Genomic DNA, 24956 nt, shown 5'->3' with positions numbered 1-24956 from the left:
TATTATAATATACATAGGTGATGATGTTAAAGGAAAGACATATGGAAACAAATATGGATATCAAAGTAAATATTCACCAGGAACATATTAGAAGAAAATATATCAAAACATTAATACTGTTAAGGTGGCAGTATTATGCATTTCCTACTTTTTCCCTAAATTTCTGTAACATTATACTAAATTTTTAGTATAGCTTAAAACTAAACATCATTAAATATGCAATTTCCATTATGTTAAATATAAACTAATTTGACATGTGTAAGAAATAGAAATAAAATAGATTGCTTACCTCTCTTTCATCCATATTTAACCACTGCTTTGGATCTTCTTCAGTAGCCAGAAAGGCTATCAATTCCAAAGCAGTAAGACGAGTCTGACGTCTTGATGAGACAAATATCAAAACAGGTTTGGCTGGAGAATGGCTTCTAATTGCTATTGAAAAGTTGTGGAAAGTAAAAGGATAAGCTACTTATACCATAATATGCATATCATTAGGATACCAAATGGATACATGAAACTAAGTGATTTATATGAATTCTTAATTTGATCATCAAATTCTGCATTGTTTGTGGTACTACCTGGCCCTGACAGCATATTAGAAAAATGGTAGGAAAGAGAAGGTAGCTGAACCCACTGAGGAGAGTACATTGCCTGGACAGGGGAAATTTAACTGTGTCAGGTCTCAGTTCTATTTTGAGTTGCTGAGGAAGGTGACACTTACAAAAGCTGCTACCGTCTAGTGACAGCTGTATACGAATATTCAATCTAAGGTTGAGTTTTCACGGTTGTGTTTCTGCTTGCCTAAGCAATGGTATTACAGAGCTAATTGGTCCTGGCATCTGGGGGAGAGAGTCAAGTCCTGCAGAGTGATGAAAATTGTAAGAAACGCCACAAAAATTCCTTTTATTGCTGTCATTACCACTCGATGGAATAATTGAGAGTTTGTATCAACAGACTAGCCAGAGATATGTCAAATGAAGGTCTTCTGTTTTCCCAAAACATGTGTAAGGTTTCAAGTGGAAAGATAAGAGAATGTGGATGAGAGCTGCAGAGAACACCGTGCCTGAATCTGTACGTGGCTGATGGCACACGGATGGTAGACACACAGAAGAGGAAATGAATGGTTTGAAACAGACACGCAGAAAAGGAAATGAATGGTTTGAAACCTGAATAATAAGACTGAAAGAAAAAATTACCTCAAGAGCCACATAAATCATGTGACCTAACTGGAAACAAGATTTCTTTACCAAAATGCTCATAAGCTGGCACAAGTAAAATTTATCCTTATGTGTATATAGGTCTCTTAAAACAGAGATATGTAAAAGTTTTATATAAAAAGTTCAACCTTCTTATAATTTCTTGTTTGAAATGTTTCAGAATTTCTTCTTATGGGTTAAAAAACAAGGTTTGTAACAAAAATGATGACATGACCTTGACTATATGTATGACCTAAGAGTGAGAAATGAAGCTATTATTAAATCATATTTCTAAACTCAAAGAAACATAGTGATATGCTACAAGTATAATAAATAGTTTATAAGGACAGCTACTGTACTGATACATCTAGAGAAGTGTAAGTACTTCAGTTATTACTATTGATTTATATAACACAAAATGCTTTGTTTCAATCACTGGTATGTAACTGGCCATTCCTTAAATAAATACAAGCAATCACAATACATACCATAAAAAATAAATTCATTTATGTTATTTCTCACTCACAGTTTATCCGAATCTTACAGAATATAAATGGTAATGCTCTGATAAATCATATTAGAAATACAATGTTTAAAATACACATATTAGTGCAATATTGGTATCATTTGTACACATAATCATGAATGAATCTGTCTCTTTTTTAAACCTCAACATTTAATGGATTTTTGCTGCTGCAAGAACAGGTGTGGCTGAACAGCTCACGGCAGATTTATTGTTCATTAGTGATTTTATACAATGCTTCTGTGGAGGTGTAAATAATCCGAACTGCCAAGATTGGTCTCCAGTTCACAATCAATACTTTGCTTCTGTCATAAGGCTAATTACAGCAGCTAAAAAGTCACCTCACAACTGTCACCTCACAATCAACAGCAGTTCACATTAGAGAATTTATTTTGGAGGTTATTTTTAATTGATATAATAAATATCCCTTATGCAGCCTAAACAAAACATGTTTCAATAGGAGTGTTATTCTTAAATCTTTCTTGCTTGCCTAAATTGTTAGAAAAGAAAAACCAAAAAAAAAAAAAAACCACAAAAACAGAAGCATTGTTTAAAAAAAGTACTAAAATTTGTAAGTTTTATGCTTTCTGGTAAAGATTATGTGGTATTTTTTATACTTATAGCTCCTATTTATCATTTGTTCAAGCTACTACTATAAGAAAGTAACTTAATAAAGAATTATTTAATTACTTTTAAAAAATACATACATTTTTTTCTCTACTTCCAAGATAGTATCATATATGAAATCTCTCCAATTTTCACTATTTAATTCAACATACATTTTTATGCCTTAACAGCAGAGGCATAACCTACATTTGGAGAAGTTGGAGCAGTATTACCCGTTCAAAGAAACCCAAATTATCTGGAACGCGTTTAAAGGCTATCGTACAAAATGGCTGCTATTTCATCCCAAGGGCCTGAAGCTTACCTTGAAATGTAGGCTTATTCATACTAGCCATACGAGGGCAGTAATGTTGACCTGGGAAGCCTTGAATGTGAACTTCCAGTGGAACTGGACGTACTGATGGTCGGAAGTTGAATAAGCCCATCTGCAGTGAAAACGACAAAGAAATCATTTTCCATTTTTATATTTAAGTTTATAATGTTTAGTGCCTCCTTAATACAGCCACCTACGCCACAGTATCAAAGGCTTATTTATCAATCTTCCACATACCTGATGAATATTGAGCCAGTCAGCAAGGTCTCTAGCATTAGCTAATGCGGTAGAGAGTCCAACTATTCTAACAGGCTTTTCTGTGTGCGAGGAGATGAAATTTGTTCGAGATACAATGACTTCTAGAACAGGGCCTCTTTCCTCCCCTAGGAAATAGGAATAATACATGTTAATCACTGAACAGGTCCTGATGCTGGCTGCTGCCCATGTGAGAGTCAAAATGTATAAACTGGTGTCAGATAGCACGGTACCCACCAAGCAGATGGATCTCATCGATGATAAGAATAGTGACCTGCTTCACATAGTTCCTATTCTGCCAGCTCCTACTGACTCCATCCCACTTCTCTGGTGTAGTGACGATAAGGTCAGCCTTAGCAATGGATTTCATATCGGGAGTCACATCCCCAGTTAGTTCAATAACTCTGGATAGGAAGAAAAATGATTCTTTTCTCAGATAACACATGACCTTGGAAAGGCAAAAATACCATTTAAAATAAAATTGTGTAATGCTTAACACCACTTTATCTCCCTTTGATTTCTGAAAGTTTCTGTGAGTCATGGCCAAAATATGTTTCTCAAGAATTTTAAGAGAATGTGTAAATTTAAATCACTGATAATCTAACTTTTATGCAGATATGTGAAGGTATCAACCTTTGCTGTGATTATGTTTACAAAGTCTCTGCCTTGTAAGTTTTTATAGAGTTGCACTCACACTTCCTTCTCCGTATGTTAGAATAAACACCTTTCTAATAAGGGAAAGTGTTAACTTATTAAGACAAGTAAGTTAAGGCATTCATTAAGGCATTCATTAAGAATATAATTATGTGTAAGCTTCATTTCTTTTTTCTATAGATATTACAGGCAAATTCAACCATAATAGGACATAAACAACATACGCTGAGGCAAATATGTGTTATCTCATTCTAAGAAGACCCCAGTTTTGTTTGTTTGTTTTTGGAAATCCAAAGGGGGAGAAATCAAGAGGGAGAACCATGAGAGACTATGAACCCCGAGAAATAATCTCCGGATTTCAGAGGGCAGGGGGATGTGGGGGTAACAGGGTGATGGGTATTGAGGGGGGCATATGCTGTGATGAGCACTGGTTGTTATACTTAACTAATGAATCACTGAACACTACATCAAACACTAATTATGTATTATATAGTGGCTAGCTGAACATGATAAAAAAAAAAAAGAAGTTTTACAGAGAGGAAGAGGGTCTGGAGGCCAACTCTAAATTTCAGGTGACCACTGAATAATTTTTACATCTGTCTTAATCCTCAAAAAACAAAAGGGGCAAGATTAGTTTCCCAAGTACAGTGTTCCCAAAGCTTCTGCTTATTTTTATTCATTTTTATTTTTACATTATATTCATTATTTTGAATATGTAATATATTCGTATGGGTCAATGTGTGGTCAGCAGTCTCTGTAACATGTCTATCTTCCAATTACCTGATTCTTGTTCCAAAGCAGCCACATATTTATATTCCCTACCATTAAAAAAATAAGTGATAAAACATTTTCTATAGTATCTCTGGAGATCTTTCAGTATATAAAGTTTGTGCTTTATAGGATGATAGAATATTTTGCATTGTGTAAATGCACCTTAATTAATTCAGTCATGTTCTATTAGGTACTCGGGTTACCTGCAATCTTGTTATTAAAAATAATACCACAATGAATAAACTTGTGCAATGTTAAAACACTTTTTGAAAAGTCAGGTTCTTCACATGGATTTCTATTTTTCTATAAATTGTTTACATGCAAAATGCCTTCTACATGGTTCCTGGGAGTTACTCTGAATGATATGAAGGAAAAATAAAGATATAAAAATTCACTTTTATTTTAGAATTTAAAAATTTTGAGAAAATTATCTTGCCAAATTAAAGTATTCCTATCAAATAATTTAAGAACTTTTCATTTTTCAATTTTAAAACAATGGGAATATTGCTAACATTTTAACACTAATGACAACACCCTGAAATATAAGACTACGAAAATCATTATAAAAGCATTCAACAGGTTTATGCAAAAATTATTTTTTTTTTAAGATTTTATTAGTTTATTTGACAGAGAGAGATCACAAGTAGGCAGAGAGGTAGGCAGGGAGGCAGGCAAAGAGGGAGGGGCAAGCAGACTCCCCGCAGAACAGAGAGCCCGATGAGGGGCTTGATCCAAGGACCCTGAGATCATGAGCCGAGCTGAAAGCAGAGGCTTAACCCACTGAGCCACCCAGGTGCCCCTATGCAAATCTTTAATTTGTTGGTCCTTTTAGATTATTCAAAGCATAGCTTCTGAATAAGCAAGAACTTACTTTTTGCCAAGTTTTTCTTCTATTCTAACTTTCCAATCATCCATTCTTTCACGTACCAGGGCTTTTAAGGGTGCAATATATACTGCCTGAAAAGGGAGGGGAGAGTAAAAAGACCTCATGAAAATAGTGACATCATTTTCAAATAAAGGTAAACTCCATCTACATATGACAGTGTGGTTTAAAAATATATCTTTTGTTACTGAAAAGACTAAAATTTCAAATCATGGAAAAAGTCACTTACTTGCACAGACTACCTGTATCCAAAGTAGGACAGAAATATAATACTGTAGACATAAAAATGTCTACTGTCATAAAAATGTAGACATAGAAAATTTTAAATATTAAAAAAAACAATGAAGGAATTTTCTTTAGATATTTTATATTCTGATGAAAATAAAAGTTTTTCCTGGTATTATGATAAAAAATCATGTGAATTTTAACTCTTCCATGAAAAAGGTTAACTACTTTTGAAATTCTAAAGAGAGATAAATATCATTTAAATTTTAATGCAGATTTTATGGAAGAGGACAATCACACCTTTTTAATAACAATAATTGGTCTTTAATAATCCTAACTGACATACAGATTGCTTTGTGAAAAAATTCTTTCCCTTACAAATTATTTCAAATTTAGAGATGAGCTCTACTGCTGTATTAACATGTCCTATAATGGATTGATAACCACAAAATAGACTGAGAAGTAGGAAAATTTCAAGTTAAGCAGGGAAGAAAAGCCACTAATTGAAAATCACTGAAAAAGAAGTTAAAACATTTCTAAAATAATAAATGATAAGGAAAATACCATATAATTCCAATCACAATGTATGAATTAGCTTTCTTGAAAAATAATACTTCTAAACTATGAGTATGTACTTCATATTTCAAGAAAGCATAAAATCAAACTTATTTGACTCACCATGTTATTTTCCATCAATAATGTGGCCATTTGCAGAAATGTGGAATAAAAACTGCCTCTGTATTTCATGCATATAACCAAACTGTATTTGTTAAAGTATTAGCATTTCTTTTATAGTAAAAGGATTTGATTATAAGTTATTATTTATCTTATAAATATGGCTATGAGTGAGGTACCTTACAATGAGGAAAGGACACGTGCAAACTGACGTGTACATTAGAAACCCAACTAGAGGACTCCAAAGTTTAAGATAAAATTTTTCTGGCCAGTTATTCTATGCTGATCTGGTTCCCCCAGAAAATGCACTAAGAGAGTGACAAATCTACGCATTGAGTCTTGCTGTGTGTTTAGAATGGGCTAGTTTACAGATGACAGACTGTGTTTTCTAATTTAATGCAAGCATGTGATTCCTTCAAACAGACCTTTGAAGTAGGGTACTTGTTGAAGACTCTGAAAATGGCTAATTCAGCAGCAACAGTCTTTCCTGATCCAGTGGGTGCTCCAAGTAGGACATTACAGTCTGTGTGATACAGTGTATGAAATATTTGTGTCTGCACAGGGTTGAAGTGGCTAAAATTGTACAGGGCTTCATATGCTTCACATCCCAAGGCTGTAATTGGTAAAGGCTGAAGATCCAGTAATTCTGAAAAGATGAAACAGGTACAACCATAACTGGAAAGAATGGACAATACAAAACACTGTCTCTCAGGGATAAATTATAACAATCTTTAATTCATTAGAAGGGGGAAAAAAAGGCTTAACATAAATTTTAATATACCAGTTACAGGTCTTTTTTTCTCTTGCTGTTAGCACATCTATAATTTTGATGTATTGGACACTCTTCTGGTAGAGTTCCCCATATACTAACACTAATATCACTATATGGCTCTTTTCCAATCAGGAAACTAATTTGAGCGACGGGTATATGAAAATACGCGTGGTGGAGAAGAAAATTAAATTTAGCCCAATCTGTAGAAAAAGGAAAACCAACTGCAAACTGCAGGACCAAAATGGTTACCAATAATAAATTTCCTTTGATCTGTCAGAAAAATGACCAAACCAGAATGCCTGAATGAGCTATTCGTTTAGTCAATAAAAACTAAAATAGACTTAAATAATTACAGGAAAAAACTTAGGTGGGAGTTTCAAATAAGAGAATGAGTGGGTAAAAAGAACTGCACTGAGAAAACATGGAAAGAAACAAATTTAGTTGTATCTTATTATATAAACTAGAGGTCTAGGAGATTAGACAGTTAAAATGATTTAGAGAAATGAAGTTACACATTCTTGAACTTGACACTGTATTTTCCCATAATACAGAAAAGTTATCAGTTAGAAAACTGGAAGGCAACTTTACTCTCAGGATTCTTTCATGGAGGATGATTCCACTTCATCTTCAAACTTCATATGAAGTTTGAATAAGGAGGAAAAAAATCTGTAAGAGGACATGGTGGTCTATATCTGTGTAAGCTGTTCATAGTACAGTTTCAAAATGGAAAGTGTAGAGAATTCTCAAAAATTGTACTTAGTGGCGCTTGGGTGTCTCAGTAAATTAAGCCTCTACCTTCAGCTCAGGTCATGATCTCAGGGTCCTGGGATTGAGCCCCGTACTGGGCTCTCTGCTCAGTGAAGAGCCTGCTTCCCCCTCTCTCTCTGCCTGCCTCTCTGCCTACTTGTGATCTCTCTGTCAAACAAATAAATAAAAATCTTAGAAAAAAATTGTACTTAAAGATAGAAAAGCTCTTTTAGAAACATTATCTCAGCTCTGCAGCTTTACTCTATTACACAGGTAATTAAGAGGCAACTGCATAAATTTTTTGTAGCAGATCACAATCTCCTAAATTTTCTGTAGCACTGAAAATCAAGAAGGGAGGAAGTCTCAACTTGCAATGTTAACCGAAGCATAGACATATTCTTAATAGGAAATGCTAATAATATGAAAATGTGATGATTCACTTCTATGAAATGTGAAGAATTTTCTTGTTTGATTTAGGCTCAATGGGGTGCCTACAAACACCCACATAAACACATACCCACTCCCACCCTCAGCCAAATAGAACTGGGAATCATTGAGGTTACATCACGCATTTCTAATATCCACAAAGATGTCACGGTGGTATATTTACTGCTTTTTGAAGTGTAGTCAGAAGCCAACTAATTATATAAATAGGGTGATATGTGCTTTGCCATTCAACAGAGAAGTGATCAAATGAGCATTAATATACAATGTTAATGCATATTAAAATCAAATACTGCACTCGAGATTTAGTAGTAATGATGGTACCATATACTTTAAAATTAAAGCACCAAACATTTTTACATATTTTGAGATTCTAGGTATTACATATAAGTCTACTTGATGGAAGAAAAACAGAAAGGTCCTCTTTAATGAGTGTATTGGTAGACACTGCAAACTCTATTTCCCTATGTTGACAATCTTTTTAGTTCTGTCAAGGTATCAAAGTTGTTTTAAGCTGTAGTCTAAAGTATTTCTTTTTAAGATATGCTAAGGTAATAAACAAGGTATACATCTGACAAAATATGGCAAAGATTAAAATCACATTAATGCCTGTTTTCATTTCCCAAAGGACTGTTAAAAAGTGTATTCATTAGAAGTAGTAAGGAATATTATTTTTATTTTGAAAATAATTTGTCTTCAGAGGAATTACATGAAAAGAACAGCCTTTATTTTTCTCTAAATTAAGGACCTCTTGAAATCATTAATCAATTATGAATTCTCAATAAGAAATACACTTAATATACTAAATTATTAGCTTAATCTAAAGACATTTTAAAAATAGAATGGAGAGCACTTAAAAGTACCAATATAAACATTTATTCATGAAATTCTGCTTCTTAATAAATCAAAATATAAAGATTCTTCCTCATGTTACAAAAATCTAAAAATGAATTTTTGTTAGTTTTGACAATGAAAAACTGTTACATGATATTGCAGATTACCATATTCCCTTTTATCATATTAGTGTGGAAGAAGAGAACTAATATAAAGGGTATATATTGTTTGTAGGATGGATGACTTGAGGTATCATGAATCCATTCTGCAGTGATATCATAACCTGACTCCTTAATACTAGTTTTTTTTTTTTTCTTTTGGTGTAGAAGCACGCTATAGGGAAGAAAAAGAACCTATGATTCACTTTAATTCATTTAACACACTAGAAATAAGTTTAGGTAAATAGCAATAAATGCAAACAAAAAGGATACCTCAGAAGTTTCCCAAAGAGCACAGATTAAATGACAAATAAGACTTGCAATGGGAAGGAAGGGGATATGGATTGTAACGATTGTATATAAAACAGAGATGAAGGTGGGTGCCTGACTGGCTCAATCAGTTAAGTGTCTGCCTTTGGCTCATATCATGATCCAGGGTCCTGAGATCAAGTGCCACACTGGGCTCCCTCCTCTTCAGGGAGTCTGCTTCTACCTCTGCCTCTCCTCCCACTCATTCTCTTAATCTCTCTCTTTCTCAAATAATAAATAAAATCCTTTAAAAATATAAATATGAAGGCATAATAATACAGAAGTAGTAAGTCTCCAGCTTGTTATAGCTATGAGAATTGGACTAGGCTTAATGTCTTTTGAACTCAAACAAAATGAAGGTCTGCTATTAAGTTCTACCAAATGTATACATAGATTTGATTTTGGAAGGTCTTTTTTCAAACTATATTGACTAAATGAGTTGGGTTCTGATTGTATTTAGACAACTTTAAAGCACAGACACTTGCAACTTTAATTAAAACAACAATGCACCCATTCCAACACAGTTGTACTCATCATAAAGTTATACTTAAAGGTACTACATCAACCAATAATAATAAAGTTTAATTGTATATATATATTTTAATTGGATACCTTATTTAAGTTATAGGGTGAACTGTGTGATATGTGAATTGTATCTCAATAAAGCTATTTAAAAAGAAAAAAAAAAACAATATCAGATGAAGAGCAAGATGGCGGAGGAGTAGGAGACCTAAATTGTGTCTGGTCTCAGGAATTCAGCTAGATAGTTATCAAAACTTCTGAACATCTATAAACTCAACAGGAGATTGAAGAAAAGAATTAGCAGCAATTCTGAGAACAGAAAAACAACAACTTTCTGGAAGGTAGGACCTTGCAGAGACAGGAATTCAAGGTGATATTTGGGAAGACAGACTGCAGGGGGTTAGTAGCCTCCATCAGCTGGCTACCGGCAAGTGACAGAACAGTGAAGCACAAAATCAGAACTTTTAGAAGTCTGCTCTGTAGAGGGACATTGCTCTAGTGGCTGAGCCGGGGGTACTCTTGCAGGGACATTGTGGTCATAGGACCCTTGGGGTCACAGAAAGACTGGGGGGGGGGGATGCCTGAGTGTGGCAGAGCTCCTAAGTATCAGAGTGGAGAAACTGGCTGCAAAAATGGACATGAGGAGTGGGCTCTCAGTTCGGGGTTGCCATAAACAATGATCTACAGCACAGCTGGGCCACTACTCTTGAGCAGGGATCAAAAAAGTGGCAGATCCGGTGAGACTCCCTTTCCTCCCTTAGTAAGAGCAGCATGAGAGCACACCACAGGAATCTACTTGGTTTGGAGACTCCAAACAGGATCATATGCCAGAGACAGAAATGCTCGGTCACAGGCTAGGTGCTCACGGAGTGAGGCTTGAGACCAGGGAGATAGGAGTGATTGCTTTTCTCTGAGGGCCGACTGAGGAGTGGGGCCCCGAGTTCTCAGCTTCTCCAGGGCCAGAGATTAGGAGACCACAATTTTCATTCCCATCCTCCAAAGCTATAGGGAAAGCCTTCAGGGAACAATAGCTACTGAGAGCAAACCCGAGCAGATTACTTAGCCAGGTCCCTGGCAAGGGTGGTGCAATTCTGCCTTGGGCAAAGATATTTGAGAATCACTGCAACAGGCCCTCTTCCAGAAGATCAGCAAAAACATCCAGCTAAGAGCAAGTTTGCTGATCAATGAGAACTGCAAAATTCTAGCACTAGGGGAATATAGCACATAGAATTCATGGCCTTTTCCCAACGATTCTTTAGTCTTTCAAAGTTAACATTTTAATTCAGTTTTTTTCTATTCTTTTTGAATTTTTCTTCTTTCCTTTTTCAACATCTTAATATATATTTTTTTAATCTCTTAAAATTTTCCTTTTTACAGTCATATTCTATCCCTTCATCTTATTTAACCTTATTTTTTAGCATATATATAAGTTTTTATTTCTTTAAAATTTTGGGATACAGTTTCTTCTAACAGACCAAAATGTACCCTAAATCTAGTGTATGGCCTTGTTCCAGTCTCCTATCTGATCACATTCTTTCTTTTTCTTTTTAAAAATTTTTTCCTTTCTTTTTTCAACCAACTTCTTATCTTATCAATTCCTTTTTTAAAATCTTTTAAAATTTTCATCTTTACAGTCATATTCCATCCCTTCATCATATTTACCCTTATTTTTGTATATATGTTTTTCTTTCCTTAAAATTTTGGGAGGCAGTTCCTCCTAAAAGACCAAAATACACATAAAATCTAGTGTGTGGATCTGCTCCATTCACCAGCCAAATCATGTTCTCCCCCGCTTTTCCCCCCCAGTTTCGGGTTTCTCCTGATTTGTTTAGTGTATATTTTTCGGGGTCATTGTTACCCTTTTAGCATTTTTGTTCTCTCATTCATCTGTCCTTCAGGACAAAATGACAAAACAGAAAAATTCACTTCAAAAAAAAAAAAAGAACAAGAGTCAGTACTACCTGGCAGGGACCTAATCAATATGGACATTAGTAAGATGTCAGAACTAGAGTCCAGAATGATGATTATAAAGATACTAGCTGGACCTGAAAAAAGCATAGAAGATAATAGAGAATTCCTTTCTAGGGAAATAAAAGAACTAGAATCTAAGCAATTCAAAATCAAAAAGGCTATTAATGAGGTGCAATAAAAAATGGAGGCTCTAACTGCTAGGATAAATAAGGGAAAAGAGAGATTAGTGATATAGAAGACCAAATGATGGAGAATAAAGAAGCTAAGAAAAAGAGAGATAAACAACTACTGGATCATAAGGGAAGAATTCGAGATAAGTAATACCATAAGACAATCAATATTAGAATAATTGGAATCCCAGAAGAAGAAGAAAGAGAAAGGCAGAAGGTATACTGGAGTAAATCATAGAGAGAACTTCCTTAATTTGGGGAAGAAAACAGGCATCAAAATCCAGGAGGCACAGAGAAGTCCCCTCAAAATCAATAAAAATAGGTCCACACCCCATCATCTAACAGTAAAACTTACAAGTCTCCGAGACAAAGAAAATCCTGAAAGCAGCTCCAGGGACAGGAGGTCTTTAACCCACCATGGCAGAAATACTAGATTGGCAGCAGACCTATCCACAGAGACCTGGAAGGCCAGAAATGACAGGCATGATATATTCAGAGCACTAAATAAGGAAGATTATGCGGCCAAGAATACTATATCCAGCTAGGCTGTCATTGAAAATAGAAGGAGAGATAAAAAGCTTCTAGACAAACAAAACTAAATGAATTTGCAAACACCAAACCAGCTCTACAGGAAATATTGAAAGGGGTCCTCTAAGAAAAGAGGGAGCCTTAAGGAACGTCGACCAGAAAGGAAGAGAGACCATATACAGTAACAGTCACCTTACAAGCAATACAATGGCACTAAATCCATTATCTTTCAATAGTTATCCTGAATGTAAATGGGCTAAATGCCCCAATTAAAAGAAACAGGGTACCAGATTGGATAAAACAAAAACAAGGCCCATCAATATGCTATCTGCAAGGGACCCATTTTAGACCCATATACACCTCCAGATTTAAAGTGAACGAGTGGAACACCATTAATCATGCTAATGGACATCAAAAGAAAGCTGGGGGTAACACTCCTTGTATCAGACAAATTAGATTTTAAACCAAAAACTGTAATAAGAGATGAGAAAGGACACTATATCATACTTAAAGCGTCTATCCAACAAGAAGATCAAATAATTTTACATATCTATGCCCCTAACATGGGAGCAGCAATTAAATAAGCCAATTAATAACAAAATCAAAGAAACACATCGACAGTAAAAGAATAATAGTAGGGGACTTTAACAACCCATCACTGAAATGGACAGATCATCTAAGTGAAAGATCAACAAAGAAATAAAGTCTTTAAATGACACACTGGACCAAATGGATTTCACAGATTTATTCAGAACATTCCATCCCAAATCAACAGAATACACATTCTTCCCTAGTGCACGGGGAACATTCTCCACAACAGATCTTGTCCTGGGTCACAAATCAGGTCTCAATCATACCAGATGATTGGGATCATTCCCATATTTTTGACCACAATGCTTTGAAACTAGAACTCAATCATGAGAGGAAAGTTGCAAAGAACGCAAATACATGGAGGCTAAAGAGCCTAACCAATACTAAGGAATAATTTTTTAATTTTTGATACTAAGGAATCAATGGGTCAACCAGGAAATTAAAGAAGAATTTTTAAAAAATCATGGAAACAAATGAAAATGAATACACAACTGTTGAAAATCTTTGAGATGTAGCATTACAGCCTTTCTCAAGAAACAAGAAAGGTCTCAAATACACAACCTAACCCTATACCTAAAGGAGCTAGAGAAAGAACAGCAAATAAAGCCTAAACCTAGGAGAGTAAGAGAAATAAAAAAGATCATAGCAGATATTAATGAAATAGAAACCAAAAGAACAGTAAACGGATCAACGAAACTAGGAGTTGGTTCTTTGAAAGAATTAATAAGATTGATAAACCCCTGACCAGACTTATCCAAAAGAAAAGAGAAAGGATCGAAATTAGTAAAATTATGAACCAAAGAGGAGATATCACAACCAACATCAAAGAAATACAAGCAATTAAAAGAACACATTATGAGCAACTATACGCAAGCAAATTAGACAATCTGAAAGAAATGAATGCATTACTAGAGACGTATAAACTATCAAAACTGAGCCAGGAAGAAATAGAAAACCTGAACAGACCTATAAATCAAATTTCTCCCAAGAAATAAGAGCCCAGGGCCAGACGACTTCCTAGGGGAATTCTACTAAACATTTAAAGAAGAATTAATACCCATTCTCCTGAAACTGTTCCAAAAAATAGAAATGGAAGGGAAACTTCTAAACCCATTTTACGAGGCCAGCATTATCTTGATCCTAATACCAGACAAAGAGCACATCAAAAAGGAGAATTACAGACTAATATCCCTAATGAACACAGATGCAAAAATTCTCACCAAAATACTAGGCAGGAGGATCTAATAGTACATTAAAAGGATTATTCACCATGATCAAGTGGGATTTATACCTGGGCTGCAAGGTTAGTTCAACAAATGCAAATTAATCAATGTGATACCATACATCAATAAAAGAAAGGACAAGAACTCTCAATAGATGCAGAAAAAGCATTTGACAAAGTACAGCATCCTTTCTTGATCAAAACTCTTCACAGTGTGGGGACAGAAGGTACATACCTCAATATCCTTAAAGCCATCTACAAAAAACCCACAGTGAATATTGTTCTCAATGGGGAAAAACTGAAGAGTTTTTCCACTAAGGTCAAGAACATGGCAAGGATGTCCACTATCACCACTGCTATTTCATACAGAACTAGAAGTCATAGCCTCAGCAATCAGACAATAGAAAGAAATAAAAGGCATCTGAATTGGCAAAGAAATCAAACTCACTGTCTGCAGATGATATGATACTTTATGTGGAAAACCCAGAAGACTCCACTCCAAAAGTGCTAGAACTCATCCAGGAATTCCATAAAATGTCAGGATATAAAATCAATGCACAGAAATCAATGTATAAAATCTATATACCAACAAGAAGACAGAAGAAAGAGAAATTAAGGAGTTGATCTCAATCACAATTGCATGAAAACCATAAGATACCTAGGAATAAATCTAACCAAAGAGGCAAAGAATCTGTACTCAGAAAACTATAGAATACTCATGAAAGAAACTGAGGAAGACACAGAGAAATGGAAAAACATTCCATGCTCATGGATTGGAAGAACAAATATTGTGAAAATGTCTACACCACCAAAAGCAATATATACATTTAATGCAATCTTTATCAAAATACCATCAACTTTTTTCAAAGAAATGGAACAAATAATTCTAAAATTTACATGGAAGCAGAAAAGACCCAGAAGAGCCAGAGGAATGTTGAAAAAGAAAACCAAAGCTGGTGGCATCACCATCATTTAAAGCCTTTATTTCTAATTCTGGACTTCAAGCTCTATTACAAAGCTGTAATCATCAAGACAGAATGGTACTGGCACAAAAACAGACTCATTGATGAATAGAATGGAATAGAGAGCCCAGAAATGGACCCTCAATGCTATGGTGAACTAATCTTTGACCAGGCAGGAAAAAAATGTCCAATGGAAAAAAGACAGTGTCTTCAACAAATAGTGTTGGGACATGCAGAAGTCACATGAAATGTGGACTAAACTGGACCATTTTCTTATACCACACACAAAAATAGACTCAAATGGATGAAAGACCTGAATGTGAGACAGGAATCCACCAAAAATCCTTGAGGAGAACACAGGTAGCTACCTGTTCAACCTCAGCCGCAGCAACTTCTTCCTAGAAACATTGCCAAAGGCAAGGGAAGCAAGAACAAAAATGAACTATTGGGACTTCAAGATAAAAAGCTTTTGCACAGCAAAGGAAACAGTCAACAAAACCAAAAGATAATTGACAGAATGGGAGAAGATATTTGCAAATGACATCTCAGATAAGGGGCTAGTAGCCAAAATCTATAAAGAACTTGTCAAACTCAACCCCCAAAGAACAAATAATATAATCAAGAAATGGGCAGAGAACATGAACAGACATTTCTGCAAAGAAGACATCCAGATGGACACAGACACATGAAAAAATGCTCCATATCACTAGGCATCAGGGAAATACAAATCAAAACCACAATGAGATTCCACTTCACAGAAGTCAGAATGGCTAAAATTAACAAGTCAGGAAATGATAGATGTTGTTGAGGATGCGGAGAAAGGGGAACCCTCCTACACTGTTGGTGGGAATGCAAGCTGGTGCATCCACTCTGGAAAACAATATGGAGTTTCCTCAAAAAGTTGAAAACAGAGCTACCCTACAAGCAATTGTACTACTGGGTATTTACCCCAAAGATACAAATGTAGTGATCTGAAGTGGTATGTGCACCTTAATGTTTATAGCAGCAATGTCCACAATAGCCAATCCACAGAAAGAGCCTAGATGTCCATCAACATTTGAATGGATAAAGAAGATGTGGTATATATACACAATGGAATATTATGTAGCCATCAAAAACTGAAATCTTGGCATTTGCAACGATGTGGAACTAGAGGGTATCATGCTTAGTGAAATAAGTCAATAGGAGAAAGACAATTATCGTATGATCTCACTGATTTGAAGCATTTGAGAAACAATACAGAGAATCAAAGGGGGAAGGGAGGGAAAATGAAAGAAGATGAAACCAGAGAGGGAGACAAACCATAAGAGACTCTAAGTCTCAGGAAACAAACTGAAGATTGCTCTAGGGGAGGTGAGGTGGGAGGGATGTGGTAGCTGGGTGATGGACATTGGGGAGGGTATGTGCTATGTTAAGCGCTGTGAACTGTGTAAGACTGATGAATCACAGACCTGTACCCCTGAAACAAATAATACATTATATTTTAATAAAAAAATAATAAAAACAAACACACAAATTAAACAACAAACATCAACAACAATATCAATGATTCAAGTTACAATTCAATATGTTACCTGTATGGGGAGGATGTCTCTCTGGTAGAATCAGATGTTGAAAGTTGATAATACATACAGCCTCAGCTCCTAACCATCTATCAGACACTGCTCGGATGTAGTATTGGGAAGGCAAAGGCTCAAAAATAGGGATTGTAAATACCAGAAGTTGAGCTTCTTTACTAATGACCTAATGTGAAATAAAGTCTCAAGTGAATATGAATATTCTGATATCATAAAGGCCCTCTTAGTCTAGTGTTAAGAAAATGCTATCTACACCAATAGGTACTAAACAAGAAAATATGTTGGGTTTCTAAATAGCTGAGATAGGGGCACCTAGATGGCTCAGTCGTTAAGCGGCTGCCTTCAACTCAGGTCATGATCCCAGGGTCCTGCGTCCTGGGATTGAGCCCAACATTGGGCTCCCCATTCAGTGGGAAGCCTGCTTCTCCCTCTCCCACTCCCCGTGCTTGTGTTCCCTCTCTCACTGTTTGTCTGTCAAATAAATAAATATAAATAAAATCTTTTTTTTTTTTTTTAAAGATTTTATTTATTTGTCAGAGAGAGAGAGGGAGAGCGAGCGAGCACAGGCAGACAGAATGGCAGACAGAGGTAGAGGGAGAAGCAGGCTCCCTGCCGAGCAAGGAGCCCGATGTGGGACTCGATCCCAGGACGCTGGGATCATGACCTGAGCCGAAGGCAGCTGCTTAATCAACTGAGCCACCCAGGCATCCCAATATAAATAAAATCTTAAATAAATAAATAAATAGCTGAGATATTCAGGCACTTCAGAAATTTATATGTAGTTCCCTTCTGAGGATATCTGATATTGTAGAAAGTAAAATTTATATACAATTTATATTATTGATATATGTATATCATCATATACTAACAGATTACCAGTTTGACTATCAGAATTTCCTAAATTTCTATTCATTAAATTATTTAACTTCATGATTTTTACCAATTCACTTAATATTTTTCTTTAAATTTTACCATGACCTAAAGTGGAATAACAGAACTTAGCATAAATAGAAGGTAATCATGAAAAGAAACATCCTGTGAAATTCTACTACTGTCTACCCAAGGTTCCCTGCCTAAAGCTTGTTTTCTCTTTGATAAAAAGAGAAATCATGGATGAAGCATCACAGTTAAAGATATGCTAGTATCAAATTAAGTTTTTCTTTTAGGATTTATGGAAAAATTTTAAAAATGCTCTTTTCATAATGTGAGTCAATATTCTGTAGTAATTTTTGTAACATCTAAAGTATTAGTTTTTATTTATTTAATTTTATTTATCCATTACATTATTTATCCCATCCATCGGACATATTTCACTCCTGTGCAGGTCACGCCTTGAACCATGATAAAGATTACAATTAAATTTCTCAACCTAGGATCACACTGAATATATGAATATAATAACATGCAATTCCTGTTACCTTTGAAACCAAACAGAAACATAAAAAAAAAAAAAATAAAGCTTTAAGGGCACTAAGAAATTATAAAGAAATAGGTAAAAACAGAAATTATTTAGTTTATGTTTTCTTTTTTTTGATAGCAACATAATAATAGACACACCCATGTTTACCTGTTTTTTCAGAACTAGAAAATACTCTGAATGATAAATATGATCATTTGTAGGATCTTCTACCCAAATCCACCAAGGTTCTCCTACTGTCCCATGGACCTAGAGGAAAAATAATATTCTAATACTAAGTATATTTTAACTCAAGTAAGGGATATTGTTGTTTACAAATCCAGCACCTATTCTGTTTCTAACAGCTTTACTAATATATAATTTACATTAAAAAGGTTACTCACTTAAAGTATACATTTCAATGGTTTTTATAAAGCTTTTACAACCATCTCTATAATCTTATTTAAGAATTACCCCCAAAAAGAAACCTTGCACCCATCTCCAGTCACTACTTATCTTTCTCCATTGTCCCAACTTCCAAGCTTGACAACAACAATCTACTTTATAAAGATTTGCTTGTAGTGGATATTTTATATAAATGGAATAATATAATATGTGGCCCTCTGTGACTGGCTTTTTTCATTTACCATGTTCTCAAGGTTCATTCATGTTCTATCATGTAACAGTACTTCATTCTTTTTCACTAACAAATAATATTCCATCGGAGAGATAGATATACTGTATTTTATACTCATTCTTCTCCCTCTTTTTTTTTTTTTTTTCCTAACAAAGCCCAGTATTGTTAAGTGTTCATCTCTCTATTATGTGACTCAGGAAAAGGTGACCTTGTCTCTCAGAATGATTTTGGATAGCCCAAGCCAAACAGCTTATAGTATCCCCCTTATAACAAACAGCTTGTGGTAAGGGATAGGCACATGGCCAATTCTATTTCAATCAGACTGAGGAAAAGTCTTATGGTTCATGCTCTGGGTTGATGAAGTAGGGGTGTGTTCACCTCTCCCTGTTAAACGTGAACAAGGAAGCACAGAAAAAATTTGGAAAGTAGCCAAGAGTGTCAGGACAGCAAAAAGATGGGCCCTAAATGATGGCATTAAATACATTAAATTACCTCTGGGGCCTATTCTACTGGTGGACATTTTATTGTGGAAGATAATATATTTTTTTGCATAAGTCACTTTGAGATAAGTCAGGTTTTCTATTCTTGCAGCCAATAGCATTCTAACTGAGCTCAAGTTAACACTTTACACAAACGATTAAGTACTCTATCTTACTGATGAATTAAATCAAACTGTGGAAGATTTTTTTATGGATACTGACAGAAGAAAACTGTGAAAAAAGGCAAATAAAACTTTTATGGATTTTAAAAACCCTCTATTATAAATATAAATGAAATATGAGTATGGCTTAACTAATTTTACATTTTATGTAAAATTTAATGTTTACAGAAATATTAAATATAATTTTATATCATTTAGCTCTCACAGAATTTGTGAGAAAGATAATTATTATTATTATTATGCATGTTTACAGATGAGAAAGCTGAAGAAATTACTGGTTAGGACAGTTTAAGACCAGTGGTAGATTTAAGACTATGGCTGGCTAATTTTTAAGCATATTGATGAATAAAATTAATTCATATTAAAGATATATTAATAATGACAGGTAATGTAGAAGACATTTACTTATACGAAATCAGAAACTTAAAATAACCATGTAAAGAAGGTACTGCTATTACAGTTATGGATTTCCTTGTCTTCCTCCACTGGCTTCTTGAAAGAAAGGATTGAGACTTACTTTTGTATCTACAATCACTACTCTTACTGGAGTCTTTGTACAGCAACTGCTGCAAAGACAGACCTTAAAAAATGTTGACAGAATAGAAAGAGGATCCAGAGTAGAACTTCATATATGTGTGTGTACACGTTAAATACATATATAAGATTTCATATATATGATATATGGAAAAATAAAGCTAAAATATAAAATATGGTTGACCCTTGCACATATTTTCATAAATGATTAGATTCTGAAATAGTTATGTATGGGAATACCAGGGTGGGAAGGGTGTCACAACCAGATGTGATGAATTATAGTTACCATAACATTTAAGATTTAGAAAGAACAGAAAGGGTAACCACAGAAACAGGAATGTGATAGGTGCCAAGGAAGGACATTTTCAAGAAAGACAATGTATAGTGCTGAATATTCAGAGAACTAAGGAAAATAACAGCAAAACTCATTATTATGGCAACCAGTTAGGTTTTGGTGATCACTGAGAAAGTAGTCTCAGCAGGAAAGAAACTGGTGACCAGGAGGAAAACATAGAATACTCTTTCTACACATCTAATGGAAAATAGAAGAGGAGACTGATAATTTGAGAAATATTAGGATTTTAAAAGGGCTCTTTTACCACAAAGAATCTTGACTTTTTAGTAGGATAAAATGACAGAGTAAGTAGAGCTGGCAAAAATGAAGATAACAAAATTAAAGAAGACAGAATTAAGCAAAGTCTTTATGAAAGTGAATCCACTAAACTATTGTTCAATGTTGAACTTTCAGGGAACCTAAGATGTTATGAAGAGGTCTTATTGGTTGCCATTTTAATATATTATATCATATTTTTCTTCAGGATGATAGTAAATATTACTACAATGCTTTAAATGAATCTTCAATATATATTCTTTTTAGAGTTTTCTATTATGTCTTAAGGACAGATGTAAGGAGGTATAGTCGAACCTGCAGTACAGACATTTTTACTGACCACTGATATAGATATTTTCCACTTTTACCTGATCATTCCAAGTAAAATCAGGACAGATGCTCAGTGTCACTCGGAGGACAGTCCGTGTGATGGGCTGAATGGATGCTTCCATTGTAACAGAAGGAATCTGATGAACACACTGTTTGACCTTGAGTCCAATATTCACATGATGCAGCATGTGACCTGTAAGGAAAACATCACACAGAAGAAATGTGTTCAGACAGAAAAAAAGCAATATAATCTGACTTGTAAATGGGATTTCAGAGAAGGTGGTTTTATTGCTTGTTTTATGATTTGCTATGTAGAATAGTTGACATTCTTGACCTGGCATGTTTGAATATTTTGTAATAGTTAACTTGAATTAGCAATTCATAGCTCTGAAAACCAGTATCAGGGTTTCTTCAGCTATTAATAGGGTTCTTAAAATTACTGAGACTTGACAGTGTTTAAACTACTATAAACAGTCCTACTTTTCTCCTAGTTAGCTTATGACACATTAAAAAATTCAGTATTTTGTGAAAATAGCTATTAATTTGCTCAAAGTCTACTTCTCAACTCTATAACCATCATGGGAAATGCTTTAATAATCAAACACAAATCACCCATCCAAACTCATTTATAGACCAAAATAAAGCTAAAATATAAAATATGGTTTATGTAGTACAAACTTAATCGCTTGTACTCATTTTCATAAATTACTACATTTTGAAGTAGTTATGTATGGGAATGCCAAGGTGGGGAGGGGGTCACAAACAGACTGACTGTGACTGACTATAAACATTATCCTACTTGAGTCCAAGCAATTAAGTAAAAATAGATAATATTTAATAGTATCAATAGTTCTTACATATCTTGGTTCTTCATAATACAATTTTTAAAGTATGTTTATGAGCAAATCAAAATGTTCTATGTTCACCAGAATCTGAAACTAAAAGTGGTTTTCCTTTAATGATAAAGTATCATAAAATATTTACACATGTTACTCCATTGTAAGTAATCTTTTTTTTTTTTAAAGATTTTATTTATTTATTTGACAGAGACAGAGACTGGGAGAGAGGGAACACAAGCAGGGGGAGTGGGAAAGGGAGAAGCAGGCTCCCCGTGGAGCAGGGAGCCCAATGTGGGGCTCGATCCCCGGATCCCAGGATCATGACCTGAGGCGAAGGCAGAGGCTTAACCTACTGAGCCACCCAGGTGCCCCCATTGTAAGTAATCTTAACTTCTCTAATTAATATCCTTAATTTCTATTTTTATGGATACCTTCTACCATTCTGTCTTCAAGTATTCTTACTATACAAGGTGAAATAATTATCTCAACCTCTCTTCCATCATTGGACCTTATGCCAGCAGTAGTCCTCCCCCTTATTTCTTCTCAGCCTAACTCACTTCATGTGTAATGTCTATCCTATTCAGAATCTGAAATTTTTTTTTAGATTTTATTTATTTATTTGATAGAGTTCACAAGTAGGGAGAGAGGCAGGCAGAGAGAGAGGAGGAAGCAGGCTCCCTGCTGAGCAGAGAGCCTGATGTGGGGCTCGATCCCAGGACCCTGAGATCATGACCAGAGCTGAAGGGAGAGGCTTTAACCCACAGAGCCACCCAGGCGTCCTCAGAATCTGAAATATTAACTAATCAATATTAATCAATATTAACTAATCAAATATTAACTATTCAATAATCTTATTTTAAGTTTGTCCAATAAAAGGTTAAGATATCTAGAAATGTATGTAGGAATATTTTTTCAACATCATATGATAAAAGTAGAAGAACAAATGCTATTTACATAATGATACCAACTGGATTTAAAATGGTAAACAAATTTATCTGAAGTATGAAAATGCAGTTTTCTTTTATATCTAATAAAATATTTTATTTGTACAGAACAATACATTAAAACGTTTCTGCTTACCTATTTCATCTTTCCTCATGTCTTTCAGTTTATCCACAGTAAGATTTTTTTCTTCTAATCTTGTTAGAATGTGTGGTGGTAAGACTGAAAACTGTCTCAAAGGGCTAGCCCAACCCCAAAGCCTCTTGTCAATGACTTTACTAAGATTCAGGAGCCTGTAGGTCATGGCAGGCCAACGTTTCCTCAGAGCAATTTCAAAAAGAGCACGGACAATTCTAGCTGCATTCTAAAGAATAAAAAGGGGGTTAGTGGTTAGGTACACTGTACTTTTAAATTTGTCAAATTTGTCATTCACACTCAATTTTACAAGACGTATGCCAAATTGCAGCCTTTAATTGTGGGCAACATCTATCCTCATACAACCTCAGTTATCTTCATTAGTTCTACATAAGAATAATCACATCTTTCATAGGTGGATGTTATCTTGTTAAATCACAGATGGTAGTCTCATATCCAAGTTCTTACGAGGCTCGACCCTATGCCCCCCAACCAGAAACTAAGGAGGAAGAGATAAAACTTATATGTAAGACTTAGAAGGTTGTTGAAGCCACCTAGAATATAAGATACAGCCAAGGATACCCTTGGCTATATAGGGGGATGATTAAAAGTCTACTTAGGGAAATAAAGATGACTCTGGGATCCAGTAAGAAAGAAAAATTAGTGTGAGAAGGGTGATAAAGGAAATCCTGATGGGTTCAGCTACCTGTATTAATGGCTCCCTACAAAACAAGCAACACCTTAATTGCTTTATGTATCTCATTTAATTTGTATGTTATCTCCTTTAATCTTTATGGCAACTGCATTCAATTGGTCTTGTTATTATAATTTTATACATGAAGATAACAGAGCTTGGTGAGGTTAATAATTTGACCAAGATCACACAGATAGTTGGTATTAGAGTATCTATTCAAAGCCAGGTCTAAACAAGTCCAATTTAACCCCAAGGTTGTAAATTTGGTGGTTAGGAAAACTTCATTAATAGACATACAGAAAGTTACAAGGACTGAAGCCCTTTTAACATCTCCACAGTTAGTTTCCTTTTGTTTTGCCTTCTTCCCTCTATTAGTAATGTTGCAGGTTATTTTACTGAAGATTGTTTCTTAAAGTCATGAATTTGGGAGATATCCTCATAATCTCAAATGACATCTATACTTGAAAATGAAGAATGTTAAAATCTGTTCAAAATCATAAAAAAAAGAGATAAAAAAGTGGAGATTTTAAATAGCAAATAGGTGATCTGGCTTGAAATTACAAGGTAAAAAAATGATCACAAGAGTTAAGGGCTTTGGTTTTCCATTTTATATAAAATATGTATTTGTCTCTTGACAGATTGACTACTTTTTTTTTTAAAGTATTAGAAATTTAAGAACAAAATAGTATTTAAAAGTATGATAACTGTTCTGATACCCAATAAAAATTACAGGATGACTCTTATTTGGCCCAGAGAATGATAAATAAAATGAACATTTTGATTACTGTATCCACCAAATAGATCTTCTTCCGACATCACTCCTAGCTGCTCTTATGAGAAGATGCCAGGCTAAATTTCCCAACTGTGTTTGAAAGTATCTCAGAACCTATAGTTGTCCCCTAAAAGCTAAAAGAAATGGAAGAAGAAATCCCGTGTGAGATATAGGCAGGCACTTTAATCTGGAATGATATAAACTGGGAATAATGATCAGAGTACCTAAGACATGCAGTTCAGAGAAGCTAAGCAGAGGCTTTATAACATCAGAGAATATTTGAGCTAAGGAGTTATCTCAGGGGCTAAGACAATAAAATTTTAGAAATAGAGAAGGGATGACTATTTTACAGAGCTGAGAGGGTTGTTGTGGAACTGTTGTTGGTAGCTTACATTTAAAATATAAACTCAACAGTAATTTATCTAATGCATTCAAGGATGATAGACCCACAATAGCTATTTAAGAAAAACAAGGATGCTT

The 24956-nt window shown here is 34.7% G+C and overlaps 1 protein-coding gene across 2 annotated transcripts in view; it reads right to left on the bottom strand.

The window, feature by feature from the left end:
* The window catches only part of ASCC3 (activating signal cointegrator 1 complex subunit 3), a 336284-nt gene that overhangs the window by 103917 nt on the left and 207411 nt on the right, over window positions 1–24956 (bottom strand). Inside the window, exons 21-30 of one of the 2 annotated variants that reach the window (XM_032338961.1) lie at window positions 23014–23239; window positions 21133–21287; window positions 18494–18592; window positions 16924–17092; window positions 6545–6765; window positions 5208–5293; window positions 3149–3315; window positions 2894–3039; window positions 2648–2768; window positions 290–432 (exon numbers count right to left, since the gene is read on the bottom strand). In XM_032338961.1, the coding sequence (XP_032194852.1) occupies window positions 290–432; window positions 2648–2768; window positions 2894–3039; window positions 3149–3315; window positions 5208–5293; window positions 6545–6765; window positions 16924–17092; window positions 18494–18592; window positions 21133–21287; window positions 23014–23239 (1533 nt within the window). Of the gene's footprint in view, window positions 1–289; window positions 433–2647; window positions 2769–2893; window positions 3040–3148; window positions 3316–5203; window positions 5294–6544; window positions 6766–16923; window positions 17093–18493; window positions 18593–21132; window positions 21288–23013; window positions 23240–24956 lie in introns of those variants that run through there. The other variant, XM_032338962.1, reaches the window with a different exon arrangement.

The sequence above is a fragment of the Mustela erminea genome, chromosome 4 (genome assembly GCF_009829155.1).
Source record: "Mustela erminea isolate mMusErm1 chromosome 4, mMusErm1.Pri, whole genome shotgun sequence".
Classification (NCBI taxonomy): Eukaryota; Metazoa; Chordata; class Mammalia; order Carnivora; family Mustelidae; genus Mustela; species Mustela erminea.
The sequence above is the reverse complement of the archived record's forward strand: the minus strand, read 5'-3'. Positions and strand labels throughout refer to the sequence as shown.